The sequence below is a fragment of the Triturus cristatus genome, chromosome 3_1, assembly GCF_964204655.1.
Source record: "Triturus cristatus chromosome 3_1, aTriCri1.1, whole genome shotgun sequence".
Classification (NCBI taxonomy): domain Eukaryota; kingdom Metazoa; phylum Chordata; class Amphibia; order Caudata; family Salamandridae; genus Triturus; species Triturus cristatus.
In genome coordinates, this window is record NC_140583.1 from 11,285,914 (window position 1) to 11,308,941 (window position 23,028).

The 23,028-nt window shown below is 48.7% G+C and overlaps 1 protein-coding gene across 7 annotated transcripts in view; it reads left to right on the forward strand.

Annotated features, from left to right (window-relative positions):
- The first annotated feature begins 228 nt into the window (after positions 1-228).
- CELF1 (CUGBP Elav-like family member 1) overlaps positions 229-23,028 on the forward strand; it is a 548,902-nt gene continuing 526,102 nt past the window's right edge. For 5 of the 7 annotated variants that reach the window (XM_085646537.1, XM_085646535.1, XM_085646534.1 and 2 more), the window contains exons 1-2: positions 297-436; positions 18,448-18,508. In XM_085646537.1, coding sequence (XP_085502663.1) covers positions 18,459-18,508 — 50 coding nt within the window. In that variant the 5' untranslated portion in view covers positions 297-436; positions 18,448-18,458. Of the gene's footprint in view, positions 437-18,447; positions 18,509-23,028 lie in introns of all 7 variants that reach the window. The other 2 variants (XM_085646533.1, XM_085646539.1) reach the window with 2 other exon arrangements.

Here is a 23,028-nt window from a genome sequence, read left to right on the forward strand (position 1 = left end):
TCCCCTTTCTGCACTCCCTCTGAACCCCCCCTCCGGCGCCTCCCCTGTCTGCACTCCCTCTTACCCCCCTCTCCGGCCCCTCCCCTGTCTGCACTCCCTCTGACCCCCTCTTCTCCTCCCTCTGACCCCCCCTCCCTCTGAGCCCCTCCCCTGTCTGCAGTCCTTCTGACCCCCCCTCTCCTCCCTCTGACCCCCCCTCCTCTCCTCCGCCACACGCGCTCCTCGCGCCTCACTCCAGTTCCCGCCTCCTGCCGGACTCGTCCATCTCTGCCTGCGGGGGAGCCCTGGCGCCTGTCCGGCGCCCCCTGCGCTTCCCTCCAGTGGTCTGCGCCGGAAGTGCCGCCATTTTGGATCCTTCCTCGTCGGCGCGAGCTCCAGCAACCCGAGCGGCGTCCCCCGGGAGACAGCGGAGAGCGAGGGCGGCGGGGCCCGTGAGGTGAGCGGCCGCGGGGGCACGGGAGGCCGGCGGGGTAGGGCCGGCCTCCCCGGCGCCGGGCGGGGTCACGGGGCCTCGCGGAGGAGGCACCGTTAGAGCCGCTGAGGGACGGGCGGGGCTCGCGGCGCGCCCAGCCGCGCTCCCTGGGCCTGGCCGGCGGCGGCCCGACCGGGGCAGGGCTGTCCGGGCGGGGAGCCTGGGGCGGCGGCAGAGAGGAGGGCGCCTCCGGGGTGCTTCTGAGGAGCCTGACGAGAGACGGAAGTCCCATCCGCTCTCGCCTCATCCGGCGCCGGAGCTTGACCCTTACTCCCCCCGCCGGCTCCTCACATTCACTGCCCCCCCTCCTCCACAGGTCCACTGCCCCCCCTCCTCCACAGGTCCACTGCCCCCCCTCCTCCACAGGTCCACTGCCCCCCCCTCCTCCACAGGTCCACTGCCCCCCCCTCCTCCACAGGTCCACTGCCCCCCCCTCCTCCACAGGTCCACTGCCCCCCCTCCTCCACAGGTCCACTGCCCCCCCCTCCTCCACAGGTCCACTGCCCCCCCCTCCTCCACAGGTCCACTGCCCCCCCCTCCTCCACAGGTCCACTGCCCCCCCCTCCTCCACAGGTCCACTGCCCCCCCTCCTCCACAGGTCCACTGCCCCCCCCTCCTCCACAGGTCCACTGCCCCCCTCCTCCACAGGTCCACTGCCCCCCCCCCCTCCTCCACAGGTCCACTGCCCCCCCCCTCCTCCACAGGTCCACTGCCCCCCCCCTCCTCCACAGGTCCACTGCCCCCCCCTCCTCCACAGGTCCACTGCCCCCCCCTCCTCCACAGGTCCACTGCCCCCCCCCTTCTCCCACAGGTCCACTGCCCCCCCCCCTTCTCCCACAGGTCCACTGCCCCCCCCTTCTCCCACAGGTCCACTGCCCCCCCCCCTTCTCCCACAGGTCCACTGCCCCCCCCCCTTCTCCCACAGGTCCACTGCCCCCCCCCTTCTCCCACAGGTCCACTGCCCCCCCCTTCTCCCACAGGTCCACTGCCCCCCCTCCTCCACAGGTCCACTGCCCCCCCCTCCTCCACAGGTCCACTGCCCCCCCCCTCCTCCACAGGTCCACTGCCCCTCCACAGGTCCACTGCCCCCCCCCCTCCTCCACAGGTCCACTGCCCCCCCCCCTCCTCCACAGGTCCACTGCCCCCCCCCCTACTCCACAGGTCCACTGCCCCCCCCCTCCTCCACAGGTCCACTGCCCCCCCCCCCTCCTCCACAGGTCCACTGCCCCCCCCCTCCTCCACAGGTCCACTGCCCCCCCTCTTCCACAGGTCCACTGCTCCCCCCTCTTCCACAGGTCCACTGCTCCCCCCTCTTCCACAGGTCCACTGCTCCCCCCTCTTCCACAGGTCCACTGCTCCCCCCTCTTCCACAGGTCCACTGCTCCCCCCTCTTCCACAGGTCCACTGCTCCCCCCTCTTCCACAGGTCCACTGCCCCCCCCCCTCTTCCACAGGTCCACTGCTCCCCCCTCTTCCACAGGTCCACTGCCCCCCCCCCCCTCCTCCACAGGTCCACTGCCCCCCCCCCTCCTCCACAGGTCCACTGCTCCCCCCTCTTCCACAGGTCCACTGCCCCCCGCCCTCCACAGGTCCACTGCCCCCTCGTCCGTAGACCTTCCACATTTCAGGAGCCCTCCAGCCTTCAGGGTATTACCCCCTCCGGAGGAGCTGCACCCCATCCAATGATAACATGCTGCCCCAATCCCACGGGTGCGTGACACTCGCACCGGGCTCCTTCTGGACTTCACCCTGGGGAGGGCAGACGCATATCCGAGCCTCGAACATTCAACAGCTTAGGCACCTAAAACTTCCCAAAGCTGCAGATCTTGTCAGATGGCTAAGTGCCATAAGCGGGATTTGTCTGGAGCACACCAATATATTAAATATGAGTCTTGTATTCGTAGGCAGTGTAAAGTCCAACGGTGAAGCAGTTGGTACTGCTTGTACATGAATAGGGCACATTAGCAGATACCCTTCCAGGACATGAACGGTGAAGCGCATGGTACTGGTTATTGCAGTAGAGCAGAGATCAGCAGTTTAACATTCAGTTCATGAACTGTTATGATGATTTCTATAGCTCAGTAATCAGCCATGAGAGTAGCCATGCACTTGAGCAGGTGTGTAGGCATGTGGTACCTGCGTGTTACTCGAAGAAACGGGTCCTCAGCCTCTTCGGGAACACAAGAAATGAGGAGGCGCCTCCAGTTTTAAGGGAGGTGCTTCCATGTTTTGGGTGTGATGTCGGAGAACGAGCGACCTCCTGTTCCTATGAATGCAGGTGGTGGTAGCGAGTGTGAAGCAGATCGAACATGTCTGCAGGCTGTCTGGGTATGCTGCTCCAGGTTCGTGTTGGGCTTTGTATGTATGCGAGTTTTGAATTTGGTGCACTTCGGGGGGGAGGGGGAGGGGGGGGAGAGACTTCTGGGTTTCCCTCGGTCACTGGAACCTGCAGGATAATTTGGTTCCGCCCATGCGGTACAATGCTCAGCTTGTCGACCTTAGACCCGCTTGGCTGCGAGAGATCGGGAGCTGCAGGAGTCTTGAGAGACTGTTGCTTCAGGCAGAAGTAGCTTCCACACACCACTCACGCTTGGATCATCTGGTATTCGGGTCTTTCCTTCCCACGTAACGCTGACCTGTCTGTCTGCTCACCTGTTCCCTCACTTGTGGCATTACTGCTTGGTGCTTTATTGTGCTGATACATCGACCTACCTCACAGTGCATGAACGTACACCACCGGGGGTCGCACTGCAGGATGAGGCAGTGCAGACAAATATGCTAAACTCCATTTGCGGCAATGTGAGAGGTGGTCTGCGGCCAGCAAGGGGGTTGGGGGTATTGGGTGCATTCAGCCAGACCCCTTGTTCAGCCCATCGTCCAACTCCATGCAGCATGCTATTGATTTTGTAATGGCATATCTGGTAAATCTACTACCTACCGGCAGCCTGTTTCCTGCTCTGCCCAAGTGCTTGACATGTTTGATTGTTTTTGACCAAATCTGTTATTTTCCTGAAAAGGGAGTATTACGACCTGAAGGTGTGCTGCTGCTTAGGGTACGTAGCATTAAGCGGGCCTCAGTATCCGCAGAAGCGGACCAGCCTGAGTGACGTGTGAAGGCACCTCAGTATCCTTAAAGTCGCCTGTTTTTAATATCGGCTACAGGATTGCACCCCGACATTGAAAATCAATCGATATGCTGCCAGCTGCATCCCGCCAAAAATTCCCAATACATATACCACTAAGCTAGTCTCCAAAAAACGAAAAATATAAACGCCTTCCTTGTTGGTAGTGTACAGTGCTTGGGATCCTCTTTATATGCCAAACGTGCAACTTAGTTTAGGAAGCAGAGGGACAGGATCACAAATGGAAGTGTGGCTCAATGATTTGGGCGGCAGACCCTGATGCAGAGGTCTAGCCCGGGACCAGGGTTCAATTCCCCGCCTCGGCGGGTCTTGGGCTCAAAAATTCCACGGACATGATAATTCTCGCCTCTGTGCCTATTCCAATCATGGAGTCGCACTCTGCAACTCTGGGCAATAGCTTGCTTAATCTCCACAACGGCCCCCCACAACGCTAAGGATGCCTGGCCTCCACCTTGGGGGTGCCCAGGAGTGGACGCCTCACAGGGAAAGCCAGGATGGGTTCCACAGCGGTATTCGTACAAGCGCCTTGAGACCCTTGCGGGTGAGTAGTGCGCTATACAAGTATCAATTTACAATTTTATAATATTGAATAACTCCAACCTACCCAATAAAAGACAACTGATATACATGGTTTGCAACACATTTGTTCCACCTGAAGATCAAAATTTAAAGACCTACCATTGAAATCAACCGATACTTAAGATCACAAAGGTTATGTGCAATACCTTGGATACAATTGCTGATGCAATTACACTGCAGACCTACAACTGCTATAGTAACTATTGATTGCAGGTGGGCCGTAGTTGAAGAACTGGTAAAAAAGAAATCACAGCTAAAACAAAATTTTAACAGAAAATCAGAACTGTACCCCTCTTCTAGAAAAGCTGTTGCAAGTTTCATAGGTGATAAATGACATTATAGAAGTTTGTAGGAAAATCTGTCAATCAATTTAACTAACTGCTAAGGATTAGCATCTGCCTGTTCAATATTAACACCTACGGTTCCATTCCCCATGCAAAATGCCTCCATCCAGCTGAATTGTCCTCTGCAGACAGGGGACTCAGTCGAAGATCCAGGAAACTTCACATCCCTAAAGCTGTGGCAAAATCTGCTACTATCAAAAAGTCATTAAGGAAGTGGGGGAGGGAGTGGAAGTTAAAGGATAATTGTCCAGGAAACATTGATCAGGTGGAGGGAAAAGATCCAGTCCTTTATCCCTCTTATCCTCCGTAACACAATGTCCGCAGTCTTCTCAAGCCATTATTCGATCAACTTAAGTTTCCAATTGTGCAGAAGCAGGAAAGGTCACCAAGCAATTATCTTAAGCAGTATAACTTTTTCAAACTGATTCTTTTGAGAATCATATTCCAGGTTTGCTGTGTAGCAAATCATTTACCCTTCGTTCTCATATAAGCCTTGTCCGGATTGGGCTTTGGTACAATTCTCCACCCAGGCTGGAAATTAAAATTTGAGAACGCTCACCCTCTGCTGAGCCCACAAACTCTCCACCAGGAATGGAACCAACATGAATTATTCAAGCCATTGAAACCAACTTCCCTAAACTCAGCCTCCAACTGGTGAAATAGTAAATGAAAACTACATTCATTCTTTGATGGAGAACAGCAAGCGGCAACCAAGGAAACCCGATGGCGGAACCCTGCTGCATCATGTAGCTAGTTGAGAGCTAGTGAAACTAAGCATTCTAGAAAGCCATACATGGGGCATCCCATGGCGCAACCAGAGGCATTGCAAACATCCTGACAAACGGCTTGGACGCAAGTGATCATGTATACCTTCAGGCAAAAACAAGCACTATGCATGACAAGGAACAAGCTCCAGCAATGGATAATTGGGATGAACTAAGTGAGCATTGGGCCTAGGTTATACCAACAAATCTTGGAGGTATGAATATTGCCAAAGAGCAGTTGTCAATCATATTCATTACTGAGTATGCTTCATGTGGGAATCACAACATCTTCTATAGATGCAATGTCCTGCGACTTATAAACACATTGCCGTGCTTACAAAATGAAAGCTCAAATGAGCCGAAAGCTGTAACTTTTATTTTAGCTAGTAAGAATGGTGGCAAGGAATCTACACATTTTAGTGGGTCAAGCCCAAAAGTAACTAAGGAAACTTTCTCATGCGAATAAGCTGAAAGCATGGGCTGCCCATGTAGATTCGCGAAAAAATTGAATCTTACTCTAGCATCTTTCTAGAGTAACCAAGGACTAACTCACTAGTAAACGATCAATCGTTAAATCAAAGAATAAATCTGACTCTGAAGGCAGCAGTGGGTTCTACTAGACTATTCCGTAGGCGAGCTGCAGTTTCCGATTTGAAATTCTGTCTTGGCTACAGTTCCTTGGAGAAACATTTGGCATCTTCAATAGTGGTAATAGAATAGCTAACCTCTTCACAAATCAAATCTGTAAGCTCTTACCATTGAAAAGACCCTCACTATCGGTTCAGTTATTGTGAGAAAGTGCCATCTTTCTTGCATGGTATGCCCCCACTTTTTGCTAAATTGCTGAATGTACTTCGATTGAGTGTACCCTGGGTTCCTGCCAATCAGGTGCCCAGGGCCTATGTTCCTTCCTTAAACCACACAACCTCCAAATTGGCAAACCCTAGCCACATGTCAGCCCCTAGTAAATGGTACCCTAGGTACCCAGGGCCTTGTGACCAGGGAAGGCCTCTAAGGGCTGCAGCACTCCTTGTGCCACCCTCAGAGGCCCTGTACCCTTACACACACACACTGCCCTTGCAGGCTGAGTGTCTGGGTGCAGGACAAAACAAAGAGTCGACATGGCACACATCACTGTGTACCATGCCCATCACCTACACTGCCAAGGCATATGCCAGCCACCCCTCTAGCTGGGTGCATTACGCCTATGGTGTGGGCACAGGAGCAGGAGCCCTGTGCCCCTACAGTACCCGGGTCCATTCCTGGGCACTGTAAGTGCAGTGCTGTCATTTAAGGATACATGGTGCTGAGAGCTTGTCAAACACGAGCTCCACAGCACCATACTGGCAACACTGAAGCCTGGGAAGTTTGGTATCAAACTTCTCAGCACATTGAACCCACACTGATGCCAGTGTGGGATTTAATGTACTAAGCACCCCAGAGGGCATCTTAGAAGATGCCCCCTTACAGCTAACTTGCAATCCACGTCTGCTCTGAGGCTGCCCAGGCTGCCACACAACAGACACGTTGCTGGACCCCTGGGTGGGAGAGCCCCTGCTCTCCCGGGCCTGCAACAATGCACATCCTGGGTGAGGTGAGAAATCTCCTCCCCCAGGATGAGCAAAGGGAAGCTTCAAAGGCATGCCGCCAGTTGGAGTTTCCCCAGGCCACTGCAACCCCCCACTCTGGCGGGAAGCTTGGCCGGAAACCCCATACAAGGACAGGGGATGTGCCAGCCTGCCCACCCCACCCCTCAGGTGGGGGAGGCGAGGTGAAGCACATCTCCGGGCTCTCGCCATCTTGAAGATGGGAGGCCCTACCCTATCAGGATTAGGCTACTGCCCCCCTCCCACAGGAGAGAGGCAGGATAGGGGGTGTACCCACCCCAGGACAAGGACCCATTGGTCCCTGGCCTTCACCTACCTGTAACGCCCCTAAATCTAGTATTTAGGGGCCCCCTGAACCTTCCTTCCCCAGATTCCAGATAGAAAAACGACAAGAAGAGCAAGAAGAACAAAGACCTGCCCTGCAGCTGCTAAAAAGAGAAGAAGACACCAACTGCTTTGGCCCCAGCCCTACCGGCCTGTCGACTCTCGAACCTGCACCAGCGCGGCATCCCACGTGGCCAGCAACCTCACCAACCCCGGAGGACCTGGCTACCCTTTAGCTCTAAGCCCCTGGGACTCCCACGAGTAGAGGCTCTACTCAAGAAACCTACTTGCTATCCCTGGCACCAGCCCGGGACCGCGGACCTAACACACTCTGCACCAGCCAAGCCTGGCCAGTGCCGGAGTGGACAAAGACCCTGAGGACGACCCCACGGCGACTGTGACCCCGAGTCCGGCACCCAAGGACCCCCCTCGACATCCCGGAAGAAGCCTGCAGCCTCAGAACCAAGTGCCACCCCAACCGCGATCAACCAGAGGGTAAGATTCCCGACGTCAAAAGGCACCCCTGCACCCGGCGCCCTGCGACCCCCTGTGCCCAATCCCGGGGTACCCACCTAACCTACAACTACCCAACTTACCTCTCGAAGTGGTGGTGGCACCTGAAACATCCTCGTCCCCGAGCCTGCAGCCTCTTTCCAAACCGGAACATTCCCATTGATTTCCATTGAGCGCCCTAAGGCTCAAAAGCACCCTGCACCCAGCCGCCCGAGTGGCCCTGGCAGTGCCCTCTCTACTCTAACCTACTTCCCCACTTGCCCTGAGTAAGTGACCAGGAGCCCAGCTCCCACAGCCGCGTGGCTTGCCAGACAGCAGCCACCAACCAAGGCCCCCCTATCCCTCATAGGATAACATTGGGCCCAACTCTCTCTGCACCCGGCCGTCCTGAAACCGCTGAGGGTGAACCAACTGTGCTTACCTGACACTGGGGGACCCCTGAGTCCATGCCCGGAATTTCAACATTACCAGTCGAGTACTTACCCTTAAACCGCTAACTTCATTTTTCTCATAGGGTAACATTGACTGGCTTTTTCTTCAAAAATCTTCTAAGTGTGAACTTTTCAAAACTGCAAAAATTCACCAAAAATCAGCCAAGTGACAAAAACGAATTTACTCACCTGCTCCTAGGTGAGCTCCCAGTGCTGGATCTTGGTGCCCAGCCCTGACTCTGAAAAGTGTTCACAACTATACTTACTTCTAACTCATTTTTCTCCCATAGGAAACCATTGTCTGCTTTTCTGTGAAATTTCTTCTAAGTGTCTACTTTTGCAAATTTGAAATATTCTTTTAAAATCGTACCATTTCTGCAAACGAAATTACTTACCTGCTTTTGATAAGGACCCCAGTCCTGGGTCTAGGCACCCAGTCCTGGATTACTAAAGTAACGATAAAGTACTCTACCTGCAATTTGAATTTCTTGCCATAGAGATCCATTGAATGTTTTCTGTGAAATATTTTCTAAGTGCTAACTTTTGAAATAGCTAAATATTATCTAAAAATCCTCACAGTTATTAAGTCGACTTTCCTCACTTGATTCTGAATACTGACCCCAGGCTGGTTCTAGGATCCAGACCTGGAATTCCAAAAGTAATCTGAAAAGTAATTTATTACAAATAACCTGAATTTACCATTGAGCTCAATGCATTGTTATGTTTAGGAAATAGGATTGTTTATTACAACCAACTGTGACTGTTTTACAAATTTATTGCTTGAAACAAAAGTATTTATATTCAACCTCTCATTCTGAGAAAGTATATTTTTATCCCCTTGTGGTTCTAAAAATAAAACAAGCATATATTTTATATATACAAATCATTGGCCTAGAGTTCAGTTATTGAGTGTGTGAAACCATTTGCTGACTGAGTGTGTACAATAAATGCTTTACACTGTCCTCTGGTACTGCCTTACTGCTCGACCAAGCTACCACTTTTGAGAGTAAGGTCATACCTAACTTTGACCTCTATCAGCCTCTGGGGGACTGTGGACTCTGTACACCCTGTACCTATTAGGGAACAGTATATACAGAGCCACTTTCTCACAGTTATGCAATTTGCCTCTAGGATAAAATCAGTCTCCTCACCTCTGCAAACGGTACAGTAAAATGCCTAAAAATATTGAGTTGGAATGTTGTTGGCTTAAGGCCTATAATGGACAATGACTGTTTGGCTTTCATGAAACAGGATATATGTTGCTTGCAAGAAACTTGGGTTCTTGATATTCTTGATCTAGACGGTTATCAAACCACGATGTTCCCGTACAAAAAAAAATCACAAATGGGTAGACTCACTGTTGTTTTGGTCACCTGGGTAAGAAATGCCTTGGCAAGCAATGTAGAAGTAACACACATAATAACGAGCGAGAGCATATGATCTGTGGAGCTTAAGAAACATGGAGTGGTCTCTAAAAATTCTGAACGTATATTTCTCCCCGAAAGGTTGCGTTCAGAATAAAGCAGACGAACAACCATTCAAAGAACAAATAATGGCGGTAAGGATCGCAGAGCCTCGAACAGTAACCCCCCCCCCCCCCCCCCAAATACTAATGGAAGTAGCTGGCCCACCATAAAGGAATGCGTGTTAGTTTGTGGCGATTTGTATTCTAAATTGTGCCCTCTTGTTGGTCTTGATACTTAAGGATGAAGATGACACCAGATGAATCCCTTCAATAACCAAAGGGGTTTTGCTCTCATACAAGGAAAGGTGAAGCTATTTTTGAAATCTTGGTCGAAGGGGGGATTATGTCCACACCATCAGATGACCTTCTAAAACCTACATTTAGATCTGGAAACAGTGTAATCTGTAACATCGCAATCAGCGTCGCAGCATGGCAGCTAGTCGCCGATATGGAAGGTCTTGAAAGAGAAAACAAAGTGACCATGACACTCTATTTCTGATCATAGGTCATTTGCACCCAAGCTTTTCTGATCACCAAAACATTATGGATATCCAAAACATAGCTCTAAAAGCAAATAGAAAGAACATTGTCGATCCAGTCAAAATATGTGATCCAAGGATATTTACTTCCAGTTCTAAATGGGTAGCCCTGCTTGCCTTAGCTATCAATGTAACGTTAAACAATGACAATATCGAACTTGGAAGATTTCAAATATTTACTGGCAGAGGCAGCTGCGTTAAGCTTCACCTATTAAACAATCAGATTTCCTGGAGTGGTACAGTGCTTGGTGCCTAAAGAGCATGGACAGCTTTGAAAATCGACACCTATCTGATAAGTCAATGATTCTCGAAAGCAGTACAAATAGTTAATAAAATTTAAAAAGAAAAATGGATTGGACGGAAACTTTGGTGAGCTCTATATGACTCGATAACATCTAGAAATTGTGGGAAATAAGCTGGGGCTGCGAGGGCCCTCCAAGGAACCTACAGCTGAACATTAGGCCACAAACCTGGTCTAATCATTTGCACCTCTTTATAGGAACAGAGACGCAAAATCTCTACGAACAATTAACTGTCAAGTTACACAAGATCAGGATATTGTAAAAATAAAAATCTAACTTATCAAAGAAATCAAAATGCAACTCTAGAAATGCCAATCAAATGGTAAGCAGGAGAGCAAATGAGCGTGACCTGGAAATTTGTCTGCCGAAAAACAATTATTTAAAAATCAGTTCGTTTGCCAAATTCCATCAATTTGCCAGATGATCCACCAGGCGCTCCTTTATAATAAAAAGAATTTTGCACAAAGGAAGGTGCACTCAATAATAATAAGTCCAAATGAGCAAATATATTCCAAAATTCTTCTTTTATTCATGAGATCATTTAAGAAACGGCAAACAACCAATGCGTTTCGTTCCTTTTGCCACAGGAACTTCTTCAGGGCTAGGAATCAATCAAAGTTTCGGAACAATGGAACCAAAGGAATACGAAGTTCAAAAAATCCCAATTAGATGGATAGTATGTATATTACAGATTACGCGAATACAAAACACACCGACATCAGAATCTTTATGTAGCAGTATGCGTAAATTCTTCAATATAACGAAAACAAAGCAGATCGCATAAGTTTTAGGTCAAAATGCAAAGTACAAATAGTTAAAAGATCTTAACTAGTTGAGGTATGAATAAAGCCTCTAGGGCAGACGTCTGCAAACTGTGGGCGCCCCTCCCCCCCCCATCCTGCCGCCGCCACCTCCGGGAGTCCATGGCGGCATTCTCAGGGGGGCGCAAATGTCTCAGAAAAGAAGTGCAAATGAAGATGGCTCGGAAGCGCGAACGTATTCATTTATTTGTCCTGTTTCAAGGCTATCTTCATTTACACTCAGCCAAAGGGCTATAAAAAAAGCATGGGAACTATGATTTTAATTGGCATGGGGCAGAGGTCAGTCGGTGTGTTGTCAGGGTCAATTACAGGCCTACAAAGAACAAAAAAATATTCAGTAGGGGGTTTTAACAGTTTTTTTCCACAACTTTGCGTTAACTGCATTTAAAATATTACACACATTAATTAGTGGGAAGGGCACTCCTAAAGGATGACATCTCAGTTGGTTAATGCAATTGCTGCAGATGTTTGTGTGTGAGTGAGAGAGTCAGAATTAAATCCTGCTTGGTGCAGTGGGGAATAGTGATTTTGTTTTATAATGCTACATGGTCGCTTTTTTGGCAGGAAGCACTGTGAGTGTCATTATTTTAAAATTTTACTACACACAGCATAAGACAGGCTGCCGCAAAGATTTAGGCTCAGATTTACGAAGACTTTGCGAAAAGTTTGTGTTACTTTTTTAAACAAACCTAACGCAAAGTGTATTGGTATTAACCATCCAGTGCAAATCACAATTTGTACTAGATTGTACCCAAATGTAATACAAGGCTGCGCAGCACCACTGTAGGGACGAGATTTACTAATGCTTTGCAACAGGTTTGTGTTACTTTTGGGATGCAAACCTGATGCAAAGTGTTTTCTTGGGATTTACTATCCAAAGCAAGTCAGGATTTGCATTGGATGGTTCCCCAAAGTAACAGTCTTACTACATGCTGCCTTGAATTACTTTGCATCAAGGGTTCGTTACATGGGTGTCTTTGCAAAAGAGACATCAGGGCTCATATTCCTTGCTAACATTAGTGCATAGGGATCCCTTGCTGCAGAAGGGACACCATGTGGGAGCTATTCTTTCTGAAAGGTATAGAGATCCTGTGTCAAGACTGGAGTGATGGCCAGGCACAGTGGGGAAAGGGGTGAAAGAGGAACATGTGACCGCCTGCTACTAAGGAATGCATATATCATTAGTGAAGCATTTGGTGTTGTACTGGGGACCAGGAGTGTGAGGGGCTCACAACTCCCCCAACTATGGGGAGTAGTATTTGTTGGTCAATTTCTGTTTTTTTTTTTCAAGCATTTACTAATAAGTTTCACATTACTGTGGATTATGAGCTGCAGAAAAAGTATCCCTAAAATGGTGTCAAACCTCTGTGCTCAGCCCTGCTCCTCCAGATTTTCCTGTCCTTGCCATAAAGTTTTGGAGGGGGGCCTGACTTAAAAATATTTAGCTTAGGAGAACTCTGCTCTAGGGTATCAATGCCGAAGTTAAAAGTATAATCCCTGACAAAATGGCAAAGAGCTTTAAGGTATAGTGATCCGGACGTGACGAGCGGCATAGTAGCTATCTAGTTGGTTGGGGTGGGTCCTGTCTTTTGCAGCCCTACGCAAAAGCCTCTTAAGCAGGTGTGGGTGGTCTTTCTTTCAACTGACCATCAGCCTGGACATACCAAGAGTAATTAAAAAAAAGCCTTGCATACCACACTCAATAGCTAGGGGCCCACATAGTGTCCATTGGGTGCACGTTGGACTTGCCTACTGTGGAGCCGTCTATCGTTGGACTTGTATTGGCTGAAATGTGTCAAATATTTTCTGTGCAAACCAAAACCTGATTCTGGTTGTGCCATTTTGTATGTTCTGAAGCCTACTTCAATAGAAAAATAAAGAAGAGTGGACAGTTGCAGGGAGATTCCATGTACGTATGTGACAGCATGTGGGCTGAGATTTAGCAGGGTAGTTTTCCACGCTGCTTGTTTAGTTGTTGAAGGTGAGAGGTTGTGTTGTGCTCTCTGAAGCTGGGTGTGCCTTCTTTGGTAGTGCATTCTACTTGGTTTTGAACGTGTGAAGTAGAGCCTGCCCATTATAACTTGTAAATTTATAAATAGGTCTTCACTTCTGAATTCTCTATCTCTGATACAGCCATACCATATACTCTTGAGTGCAATATAACCTCGCGGTAAATGCTAACTTTGGAATGGCTGCATCAAAACATGTTGTGTGTGGTGTCAAACGCTTTGGAAAACTACCCCCCCCCCCCCCCGCTGGTTCTGGTGGCGGGGGTAGCATTCCACCCTTCTAGAGGGTGAGACATGTTCACACTGGCTAACCCCGGTAGGACTTTCCTGAGCCCTGGCATCACAAAATGGATGCCTCGAAACTCCGGCAGGGGAGGCCTGGACAGTAGGATTCCTGTCGAAGGGCGGTGTAACCACCTCCCCAGACAGGCAGATGTGTATTGGGGCTGGGCAGGAGCACTCTCTGGTGCTTTGAAGTCCTGCACTGGCGGCACACTTGGTGTCCCTGTGCATAGTCCAGTTCAAACCGGTTGCAGGGGCTACCTGCTCTGGCGCGAAACTGGACAAAGGAAATGGGTGTAACCACCCCTCTTTCCAAGCCCACCCATAGGTGGGGCCTTAGAGTTAGTCCATCCCCTTAACTTCATATAAGTATAGGAATCCAGTCCCTAGGACTTTAGATTACCCTGGACGAACTTCTGCAACATATATCCTGGACCTTCGACTTTCTATCACTACTAGAAGACTGAAGAAATCTCCCTTGGGGTCAAGGAGTTTCTCCCCTGCGTGGCAGGCACCAAAGAAGCAACTGACTGGTCTGGATCGCTGAAGCTCCCGCCGGACGCCGAAGTCTTTGCATCACCAGGGGTGGATTTCCAGACTTCCCCGAGGCTACCCTGAGTCCACAGCAAAGCTGAGGCCCGTGGCTATCGTGGAACCGTGACCCCTGGACACCATGATCTCTTGCAGCAACAGCATCTTCCTAGGCTTCCTCGAAGTTGTGCTTTGGGCTCCGAGTAGCCCCAGCCTTGAGCATCTCCTGCCCCGAAGATTGCTGGCCTCCACTCCACGAGTGACCTGTGGGCCAGTTTCAAGTGTGACCGCTCTAGGCTCCTTCGCGATCACTAGCCCGTTGGCTAGCAGGTCCCCACGAAGGCAACTCCTCTTCTACTTATGCTTTCCTGGTTGCTCCAGACGTGCCCTGACTTACCCTCGCTGGGTGAGTCCCTCAGACCTTGCTGGTCTGCACCGCAGTCCTTTCTCTGAATTCCTGCGGCTTGCCGTTGCCAAGGCTTGTTGGGTCCAATCTGGTCCCTGATACCGCAGCACTCGACAGACTTCGTGGGACAGCTCGAATCCGGCTCGTGGACTTCGTCGACGCCTCCTGGACCTCGTGGCTGAAGAGTCAAGACATCCATCAACTCACCTGAAGCACCCGACATCTGTGGGCATTGGTCCATCCTGCCCTCGGTCACTGGCTAGTGACCCAGACTCTGTCCCCTCTGCTTTCAGGTTCCTTCCATCCCAGATCCAGGCTTGGATCTCTTCAGACACTTCTCCTCACGCCAGCAGCAGTTCTTTGCAGGCTTCCATTGAAATCGACGACGCTAACTTGAGTACTCCGGTGCTCCCGTGGGTGCTGGCCCTAGAACTTCTTAAGTCCAAAAGGGTTTGGTCCTGACTCGATTAGAAGTGTTCCTAATCTTTAAATTTCCAACCGCGACATTGCCCATAGAAGATAACGGGAACCCGTGGTTGTGTTTACACACTGCATACAGTCCCTGTGGGTCCCCTGTGTCACTACCTTGGGTGGTTCCTTGGGGTCCCAGCGACTCTACAGGCTCTAGGCCTAGTGTCTATTCCAGTCGTGGTTCTTATACCACTCTTTTGGTATATGGTTTGGTACGCCCCCAGGGCCCAAAAGTGTATTTGTGCTATTGCTGACTTGTAAAGTAAGTACTTCAAACTCCAGTCTCATAAAGAGACTAGAGGAGTGTGTTTTATACTAAATACATATATTTTAAATATATACCTGGTGTGGTTGTCTTTTCATTTGATCATTCAAGAGATTATAGACTGGTAAAACAAGCTGCTTTACATTCCTTCAAGACTTAGCCTGAAGGCTGCTCTCCATAGCTACCACTAGGATAGCTTTCACATAAGGTTGTCTTTAACCTATTACCATAAGGGGTTGTTTGGACTGATGCAAGGTGCTCACTAGAACTAGTGGACAGCATATATCAGGCCAACTTCTCACAATGGGGGCATTTATACTGGCTTTGCAAAGATTGATTAGAGCGAGTTTGTAGCTGCACGTAGCACCAGAGACCAGTAGGAGAACGCTCAGTGCTTCTAGATCCAAAAAGGAGTATACAGCTTAAAACCGACCTGGGTGTTTGAACTAACTAATTACCCACATTTCAAAAGTTTCTGTCACGGATAGAAATGTCAGGACGGTGTTGTGCAATCCATCTGGGTACATTGAAAGACTGTAGATCAGTGGAGGGGAGCACCTGAAGGTTGGACAAAGTAACTTTTTGTTCCTTAGCTGAAAAATCTTGAAAGGAAGTGATTGATGAGGAGTTTGAGGACTACCGCTGCACCTCTGCTGCTCTTTCTTTGATAGTTTTGTCTCTGAATTTGATCCAGCGGTGTGGTGTTGTCAAGATGTGGGCCTGCCACATTTCCTAGCCAGGCTTCAGTGATGCTCTGGCAATTGTCAATGATCAGGCTGTGAATATTTAGGTGAGTTTTCTTCATTGATCTTGGAATGCTTGACGCTGAACATCCTGTGATTCTGGGCAAATCACTTAATCTCCCCATGCCGAACACAAATGTATGTGTCCTCATGCAATGTAACTGGTGCTATGTAAAGCGCTTCGATACCAGATTCGGGTCAAGTTTGTGCTATATAAAACTCCGTAAAATAAATGCTTAAAATGCATGATCAGTGGTGGGTATTCCCGAAAGATGTGTTGGGTAGAGGTGAATGGTAAATTGAAGTTGTAGCTGTGTGTCTGTTGGGTCGTAGGCGGAAACAGCGATGTGACAGTTTAGGAGAGCTTGTGAGGAAGCTAGAGGTGAGCCATTAGAAGCCAGCGTGGTTGGAGAGGTATAAATGGCGAAGGTGGTTATGGGTAGAAGCTATTGAAAGGAGGATATCAGAAGAAAAAGAGGTGGAGGAACATGTGGAAATTCGATGCAGGTTTGTTGAGGGAGATGGGGAGGATCTGGGTGGTGCGAGATGCAGTGAAGCCTAGAGTCCTCTGCCAGTGTGTATTCCACCATCTTGGGGAGGACATGTACTGGTTGGGTGATATGTATGGGCTGCTAGAGCATTAAAGCGTGGCCTGACACGGTTCTTCAGTATCTTTTGAGGGAAGTCTGTCCTGCAGTGAATGTGTAGTTTATCAGTCTTCGGTTTAGTCATTTACGCCTGTGCCAGTTGACTTCTAGTCTCTGGTGCTTTCTATCTTGTTAGCAGATATCTGCTTCCACCTCTCACTGTGTTGAGACTTTCCTGATTAGGTCTGTTGGAGCGTATTACTTGTGCTCTCATTTCTTGTACTGTAGCTGCTGATTTGTAAAGCATTATGAGGGTGCAAGCCGATAGCTGAAAGGTAGCTTTGGACTGGCCCTTAAGTGCAGACGTGCCCGTGCCATGTTTTATGAGGGAAAGCATGGAGTGAGAGATGAACATGCTGCCTTCGTGAGCATAACTCACTCATGACCTCAAATCGTTAACACTGGTGCCATGCTGCACGTGAGCGGACTACGGGCAATGTTCTCCTGTTGGAGGCTGTTTGGATTTCTTTTTTGGGGGGGATTTACAACTGTTCGAGCTAAATGCTAGTTTCATGATCAGGCTTGTAGCACAAACGTTAATGAGGCCATTTCTGTTGTGATTTCCTACAAATCACATTGCCTCTTGTGAGTAATCTGGAACCTCAGACAGCGCAAGCGCCGTCTGCTGTTGAGGGATACTGCATGTCAGACTTGATGTCACCCAAAACTACTTCATGCAATGTACGGTCTCGATGGAGGATCTACAATTGTAACAGTTTTGCTTTGATGTTCATTTTTTACTCGTTTGATTGTGTGGAAGTTCTAAAAGAACCACAACTATTGAAGCTTCTCTTGTCCCTAGCCTTCCTTTTCTTAATTGTCCTTTTGGAGCCATAATTCAATACTTGCTTCTTCTAGTCTGATAGGTTTCTTAAAGTTTCTTTCTCCAGGTTAGAGCTTATGGTTCATTTTTCCACTGTCTTAAACAGCCTTTAGACCACTGCCTGCTTTTAGTATGTTATAGTTTTGATATAAGCATGCTAACCTTCTATTTCTTGCTATATAATTGAGAAGTGGCTGCACGGAATTCAGTGTGTCCTGGAAGTCTGCATTATTTCCTGCACTGGTTACAGACTCTAGGTCCGAGTGTTGAGCTGCCGATGGATGGGCCTCTTTAGTGTCGTCTTTGTTGTAGATTGGGGAGGGTGGGTGTGTATGGACACTGCTAGAACTGCTGTGTCTTGGAGTGCTGTGAGGAACATTAGAGGAGCTCACGACAGCGCTTGAATAACATCTGCCTTAACACACTCAATGAAAGCATGAACTTGAAATAAATATTCTCCTGGTTTACCCAGATCTAATCACTCTAACCCGTATTACACCTAAACAATGTCTCAAATAAGAACAACACTGGTGTGAAGTTGTCGATCCCTGGTGTGAAGTGCCTAGTAACAGTTGCTTTCTCAAACCCTCTCTAAGTGATTATTTTGCTCATGTTCTGCTCCCTGTCTGAGCTTTATTCAGTAGCTCGTTTTCAGATGCATCTATTTCTGTTCCCAGCCACGAAAAGAGTGCAAAGTAACTTGCAAACAGCTCCAGTTCACCGATAATCTGCATTTCGAGCAAGGCAAGCAGAGCAGGCCTTGACATTAACCATCGTGCCACTGATATTTGCTGTGTGAGGTCATTTCTGGCCTTTGAAGCATTTGAAATGTTTGTGGCAATGTAATCATCCATGCATTTGTGAGTTTTTGATAAACGTACTCCATGTTCTTAGTCACCCATTTGCACACACACTCAGTTTTCCTGTGGTGCTTTTTCATTATTTTTGTGTTTGTTTTGTCCAACAGCCGTTTAAACTATGAGTATTGACCTAGAAGACGAATTGAGCTGGTCAGAGGATAATTTACGGTGAGTCCTAAAACATCTTGTCCACAGACTTCATGGTTGTATGCTAATCCTGTGGGAGGCTTTGTGTATTTTCCTATATGCCAAATAGGCAAAAATATCCGGCAATGTGTATACTCGAGATGAGTGATCTCACACACAATGGTATGACTAATTATCGGTGTCTTGTCTACTGTTTTGGTTAATCTCGCTTAAATCCAGACTTTCACCCTGTTTCTTACCTTGCTCTTTTCAGACGCAGGCCTAGTTCTGTGATTGCAAACTCTTCTTTGCCTCCTATATGAATTGCTACTAAATACTGGTTTATTTTACATGGATTGTACCAGGAGAATACTACTTTGAGCCACCATTTTTGAACAATGTTATCAATCTGAATGTTGAGTCAATGACTTATGAAGCATATGAGCATTGGTAAAGTCCAGTAGGACGAAAGACGTGATGACTGCTGTGGATGTGAAATATATTCATCTGTTTACAGTTCCAACTGTCTAAGAAATCTCAGTAGAACACTAAACGTGTGAATTTTTGTACCAAACCTATGATTAACTAATTGCTGCCAGTAATACTAAATTTGATTGCATTGCTCCTGGTAAGATTTTTTTCAGCCCTAAATTAAATCCTAATCTATCCACCGCGTTGTATACTCTGAAGTAAGGAGTCTGAAAAAGGAATGCTCCCAGTGCAATGCATAAGACCAGTGCAGTATATTGTGGCGCGGTGGAGAAGCAAGACAGACTGTTCCAGGGTTTAGGTGGGTTTTTATTTTCCTCACAACGAAAATGTGCTTGTTTTCTCTTTCACTCAGTAGAGAACATTGATAGAGGGGTCTCCTTTACAGAGCGGTGTCTTCACTCTTTCACGCAGAGAGCAGCCTGGCGTCGTCTCTTTCTTCCTGATTTGTAAGGCTCCCGAAGATTTACGGCAGAAGGGGACCAAACAAAAAGAGCGACATAGGGACTGAGTCCAAAGGTCCGTAAACTACTATGGAAAAGGGTGTGGGGGAGACTTCATCCAGATGCCATCACCAGTGTTGCTGTTGTCTCGGAGCGCTGTGCTTCTCCCTCCTCCCGACGTGACTTGAGAGCCCTGGTTCCCGTTTCCCAAGCGCTCCCCAAACGCCCTCGTACCTTGCTTAGCCACGTCCATCCTGGAACGTGGCTGGAGATTTCGCCGCGCCGAATAGGGTCCTGCTCCTCTTTTGGATCGTCCCCGTAGCGGTCTTCTGGAACTCCGATTCCGGTGGCGTTTCCTCTTCTCGAGGCGGCTTTTCCTCCTTCTCTTCCAGCGAGTTTGTGGATGGCCCTTCGTCTCCGAACCTGTTCTCTGGCTGGAAGTCGTCCACCGCGTTTCCTGGAGTAGAGCACCTCTTTACGTTTTCCATGTCGTCGAAGTACGAGCTTATTGGATCATATGACCTGGTCACATGAACGGGAAATGGATCCATGAGTCCGAGTTCCTTATAGGCATAGTTCACGTCTTGCAGTGTGGATGCTGGATGAAAACCGAGGATAGGACATGGAGATAGGCAAGGGGGAAAGGCTTCTGTGTCTCTTTCCTGGTCCATTGTCTCCTGGTGCGGCATCCCGTGACACACCAACCCCAGACTGTTACTGATTGGGGAACAGGGGAATGCGTGAGAGGAAGTCCGCGGTCCCATTGTCAAGGCCCTCCCGATGCTGGACCTCAGAAGAGAGAGGCTGTAGGGAGAGGAACCAACGTAGGACCTGGGGATTGTTCCCCTTGTTCCGGCTCATCCTGAGCAAGGGTGCGTGATCGGTATACAAGAGGAAGTGGGAACCCTCCAGGTAGTATCGGAGTTTGTCTACAGCCCATTTAATCGCAAGACACTCCTTTTCTATAATGGGGCAACGTTGTTCTCGAGGATAGAGCTTCTGGCTTACAAACAGAATTGGATGTTCGGTGCCATCGTCAGAGGTCTGGGCTAGAACAGCACCTAGGGCGTTTTCAGAGGTGTGTGTCTGCAGAAGAAAGGGTTTAGAAAAATCGGGGGACTTAAGTATGGGGCCGGACAGAGTAGCCTTCTTCAGGCTTTGAAAAGCCTCTATAGTGTGTGGTGTAGGATGCAGAAGGTCCCTGGCCTCTTTCTTCAACAGATCAGTTAAGGGTGTAGCTATTTCAGAGTATTGGGGTATACATCTTCAGTAATAGCCAAGGAGACCTAAAAAAAAACCCTAACTTGTTTTGTTGTGGTAGGAAAGGAGGTGTTTAGGATCGCTTTTACCTTCTCTTGTTGTGGTTCTATATGGCCATTTTCCAGGAAATAACCTAGATTTTTTACTTTCTGAATTCCGCCCGTGACTTTTTGGCGTTGATGTGTAGACCCGCTGCCTGAATGGCCTGGAGAACCTTTTGACTATGCGGTTCCCATGTTGGACTGTATATAGCAATGTCGTCAAGATAGGCGGAGAAATGTGTGGTGGTCTGAGAGTACCTTGTTCATTAGCCTCTGGAACGTGGCAGGGGCCCCGTGGAGACCAAAAGGCAAGACAGTAAATTCATACAGGCCTGTAGGTGTAGAGAAGGCAGTCTTATCTTGGTCTTGTGGTCTAAGGGGTACCTGCCAGTATCCTTTTGTGAGGTCCAGGGTTTTGCAGCGTGAATCTTTTCTGGATTCACTGTGCTGTGCATTATTCCGCCATCTAGTGGTTGGGCCCAGAATTGTAGTATTTTCCTTATTTTTTTTAATTTTGTTGGTGGGCGTCAATGACGTAGTACCATCTGGTGCCCTTCTGTGACGTCAACAGACTTCCTCCGGAAGCCCCACCTTTGGTACCCATCTTCAGATTCTTTTTTCCGCAGTTGGGTCTGGATCGATAAGGAAAAGCTACTGAGATTGGAGAGATGAATCACAGGGAAAAACAGAGCGGAGTCGTCCATTTCATCTTTAAATCTATGACTACCGCAGCTCGACGAAGATGAGAAATCTAGAACTTTGTCGACTACCGGATAATGCGCATGCAGGGGGCTCCCTGGGCGCGGTAATGGAGAAAACGCCATTTACGTTTTGTAAGTACTGCCAGTAAGTATGCGGTACGGTCTTTGTTTCACCGTTTTTCCAGGCAGAGGTGGGGATAGTGTTCAACGAAGGTGGTCTTCCCAGAGAGGTTTGAGAACAAGGCAGAGCAGGGGAAAAGGATATCATGTAGGGACTGTTTCTGATCCAGAGACAGGTCTTCGTTTACCACCAGTTGGTTTAGAGTGGTATTGCGTTTAGTTATGGGGGCAGCGGATTAAACGTTTTTGGGAGACGGGCCTAGCTATTTTTTTTTAGAAGATTAATGCGGTAGAGCTGTGTCTTTTTGGGTGTGACCTTCAAGTGGTAGGAGGTTAGCCCAACCTTTTTAGTGACTTTGTATGCCGCTCACACAAGCCATCGGTTTGCGGATGGTATATGGAAGTTTTGATATGGGAAATGTCGAGATCTACATATTTGTGACATTAACATAGATACAAAGGGGGTTCCTTGGTGCGTGAGGATTTCCTTCGGGAAATCCACCCTTGAAAACAACTCTAGGAGTTTGTCGTTTGTTAGTAGTGGTGGGGGCTCTTAACGGGAAGGCCTCTGGATAATGGGTAGCATAGTCTACCACGACTAAGGCACACTGGTTACCCTTCTTAGACCATGGTAAGAGGCCAAATACGATCTATTCCCACCCTCTCGAACCTTTTTCCGATAATCGGAAGGGGTTGTAAGGGGACGGTAGGGGACCTATAGGGGTTCTTTTTTTGGCACACTTCACATTCCTGACAGTGTTTGGTGACATGAGCAATGATGCCTGGCCAATACAAATGTTGTAGCACTGTGTGTTGTCTTTTGTGCTCCCCTATGCCCTGCAAGTGGGTGGGAGTGAGCAAAAAAAAAAGACCTGCTCTTGGAAGGCCTGTGGCACTACCAACTGAGGAGGAGCTTGTGTTTTCCGGTTCTATATAGGAGGGTATAGTAGTGGTTTGTCTAGCGTGAGCCCAAGCTGTTTGTATGGTAGGGTCATGTTTTTGGTTGAATCTAAAACTCTTGTCGGAGCGCCATGGGGCCTGAGTGAGGAAGGTAGGTTGGATGGCGTTCTGTGTCTTAAGGGAGTGTAGCTCATTCCTAAGTAGATTGAGAAACATCGGGTTATCCAGGCCTAGTATCAACTGCTCTGGGAGATTGGGTAACACTCCTAGTCTGGTGTTCAGTGCTTGACCGTTCGACAGGGTGATGGGTATCTGTACCACCGGATAGATATGGACATCCCAATGTACGCATCTAATAGGTATGGTGTCTCCTGTATTGGTACTCGAGGGACCTACTAGAGACTGAAGAATGACAGACTGGCGACAGCCTGAATCTAGCAAAGCTCGTACAGACATCTCCTTCACCTGCATTCTTACGGAGAAACAAGGTCCCAGTTCTTGGATGTAGAGGATTAAGCGAGGGATACAGCTGACGTCCATTGGTTCTTCTAGGGGTTTCTTGTGGGGACAAACCCTGGTGATGTGTGTGAGAAAGTGGCTCTGTATAA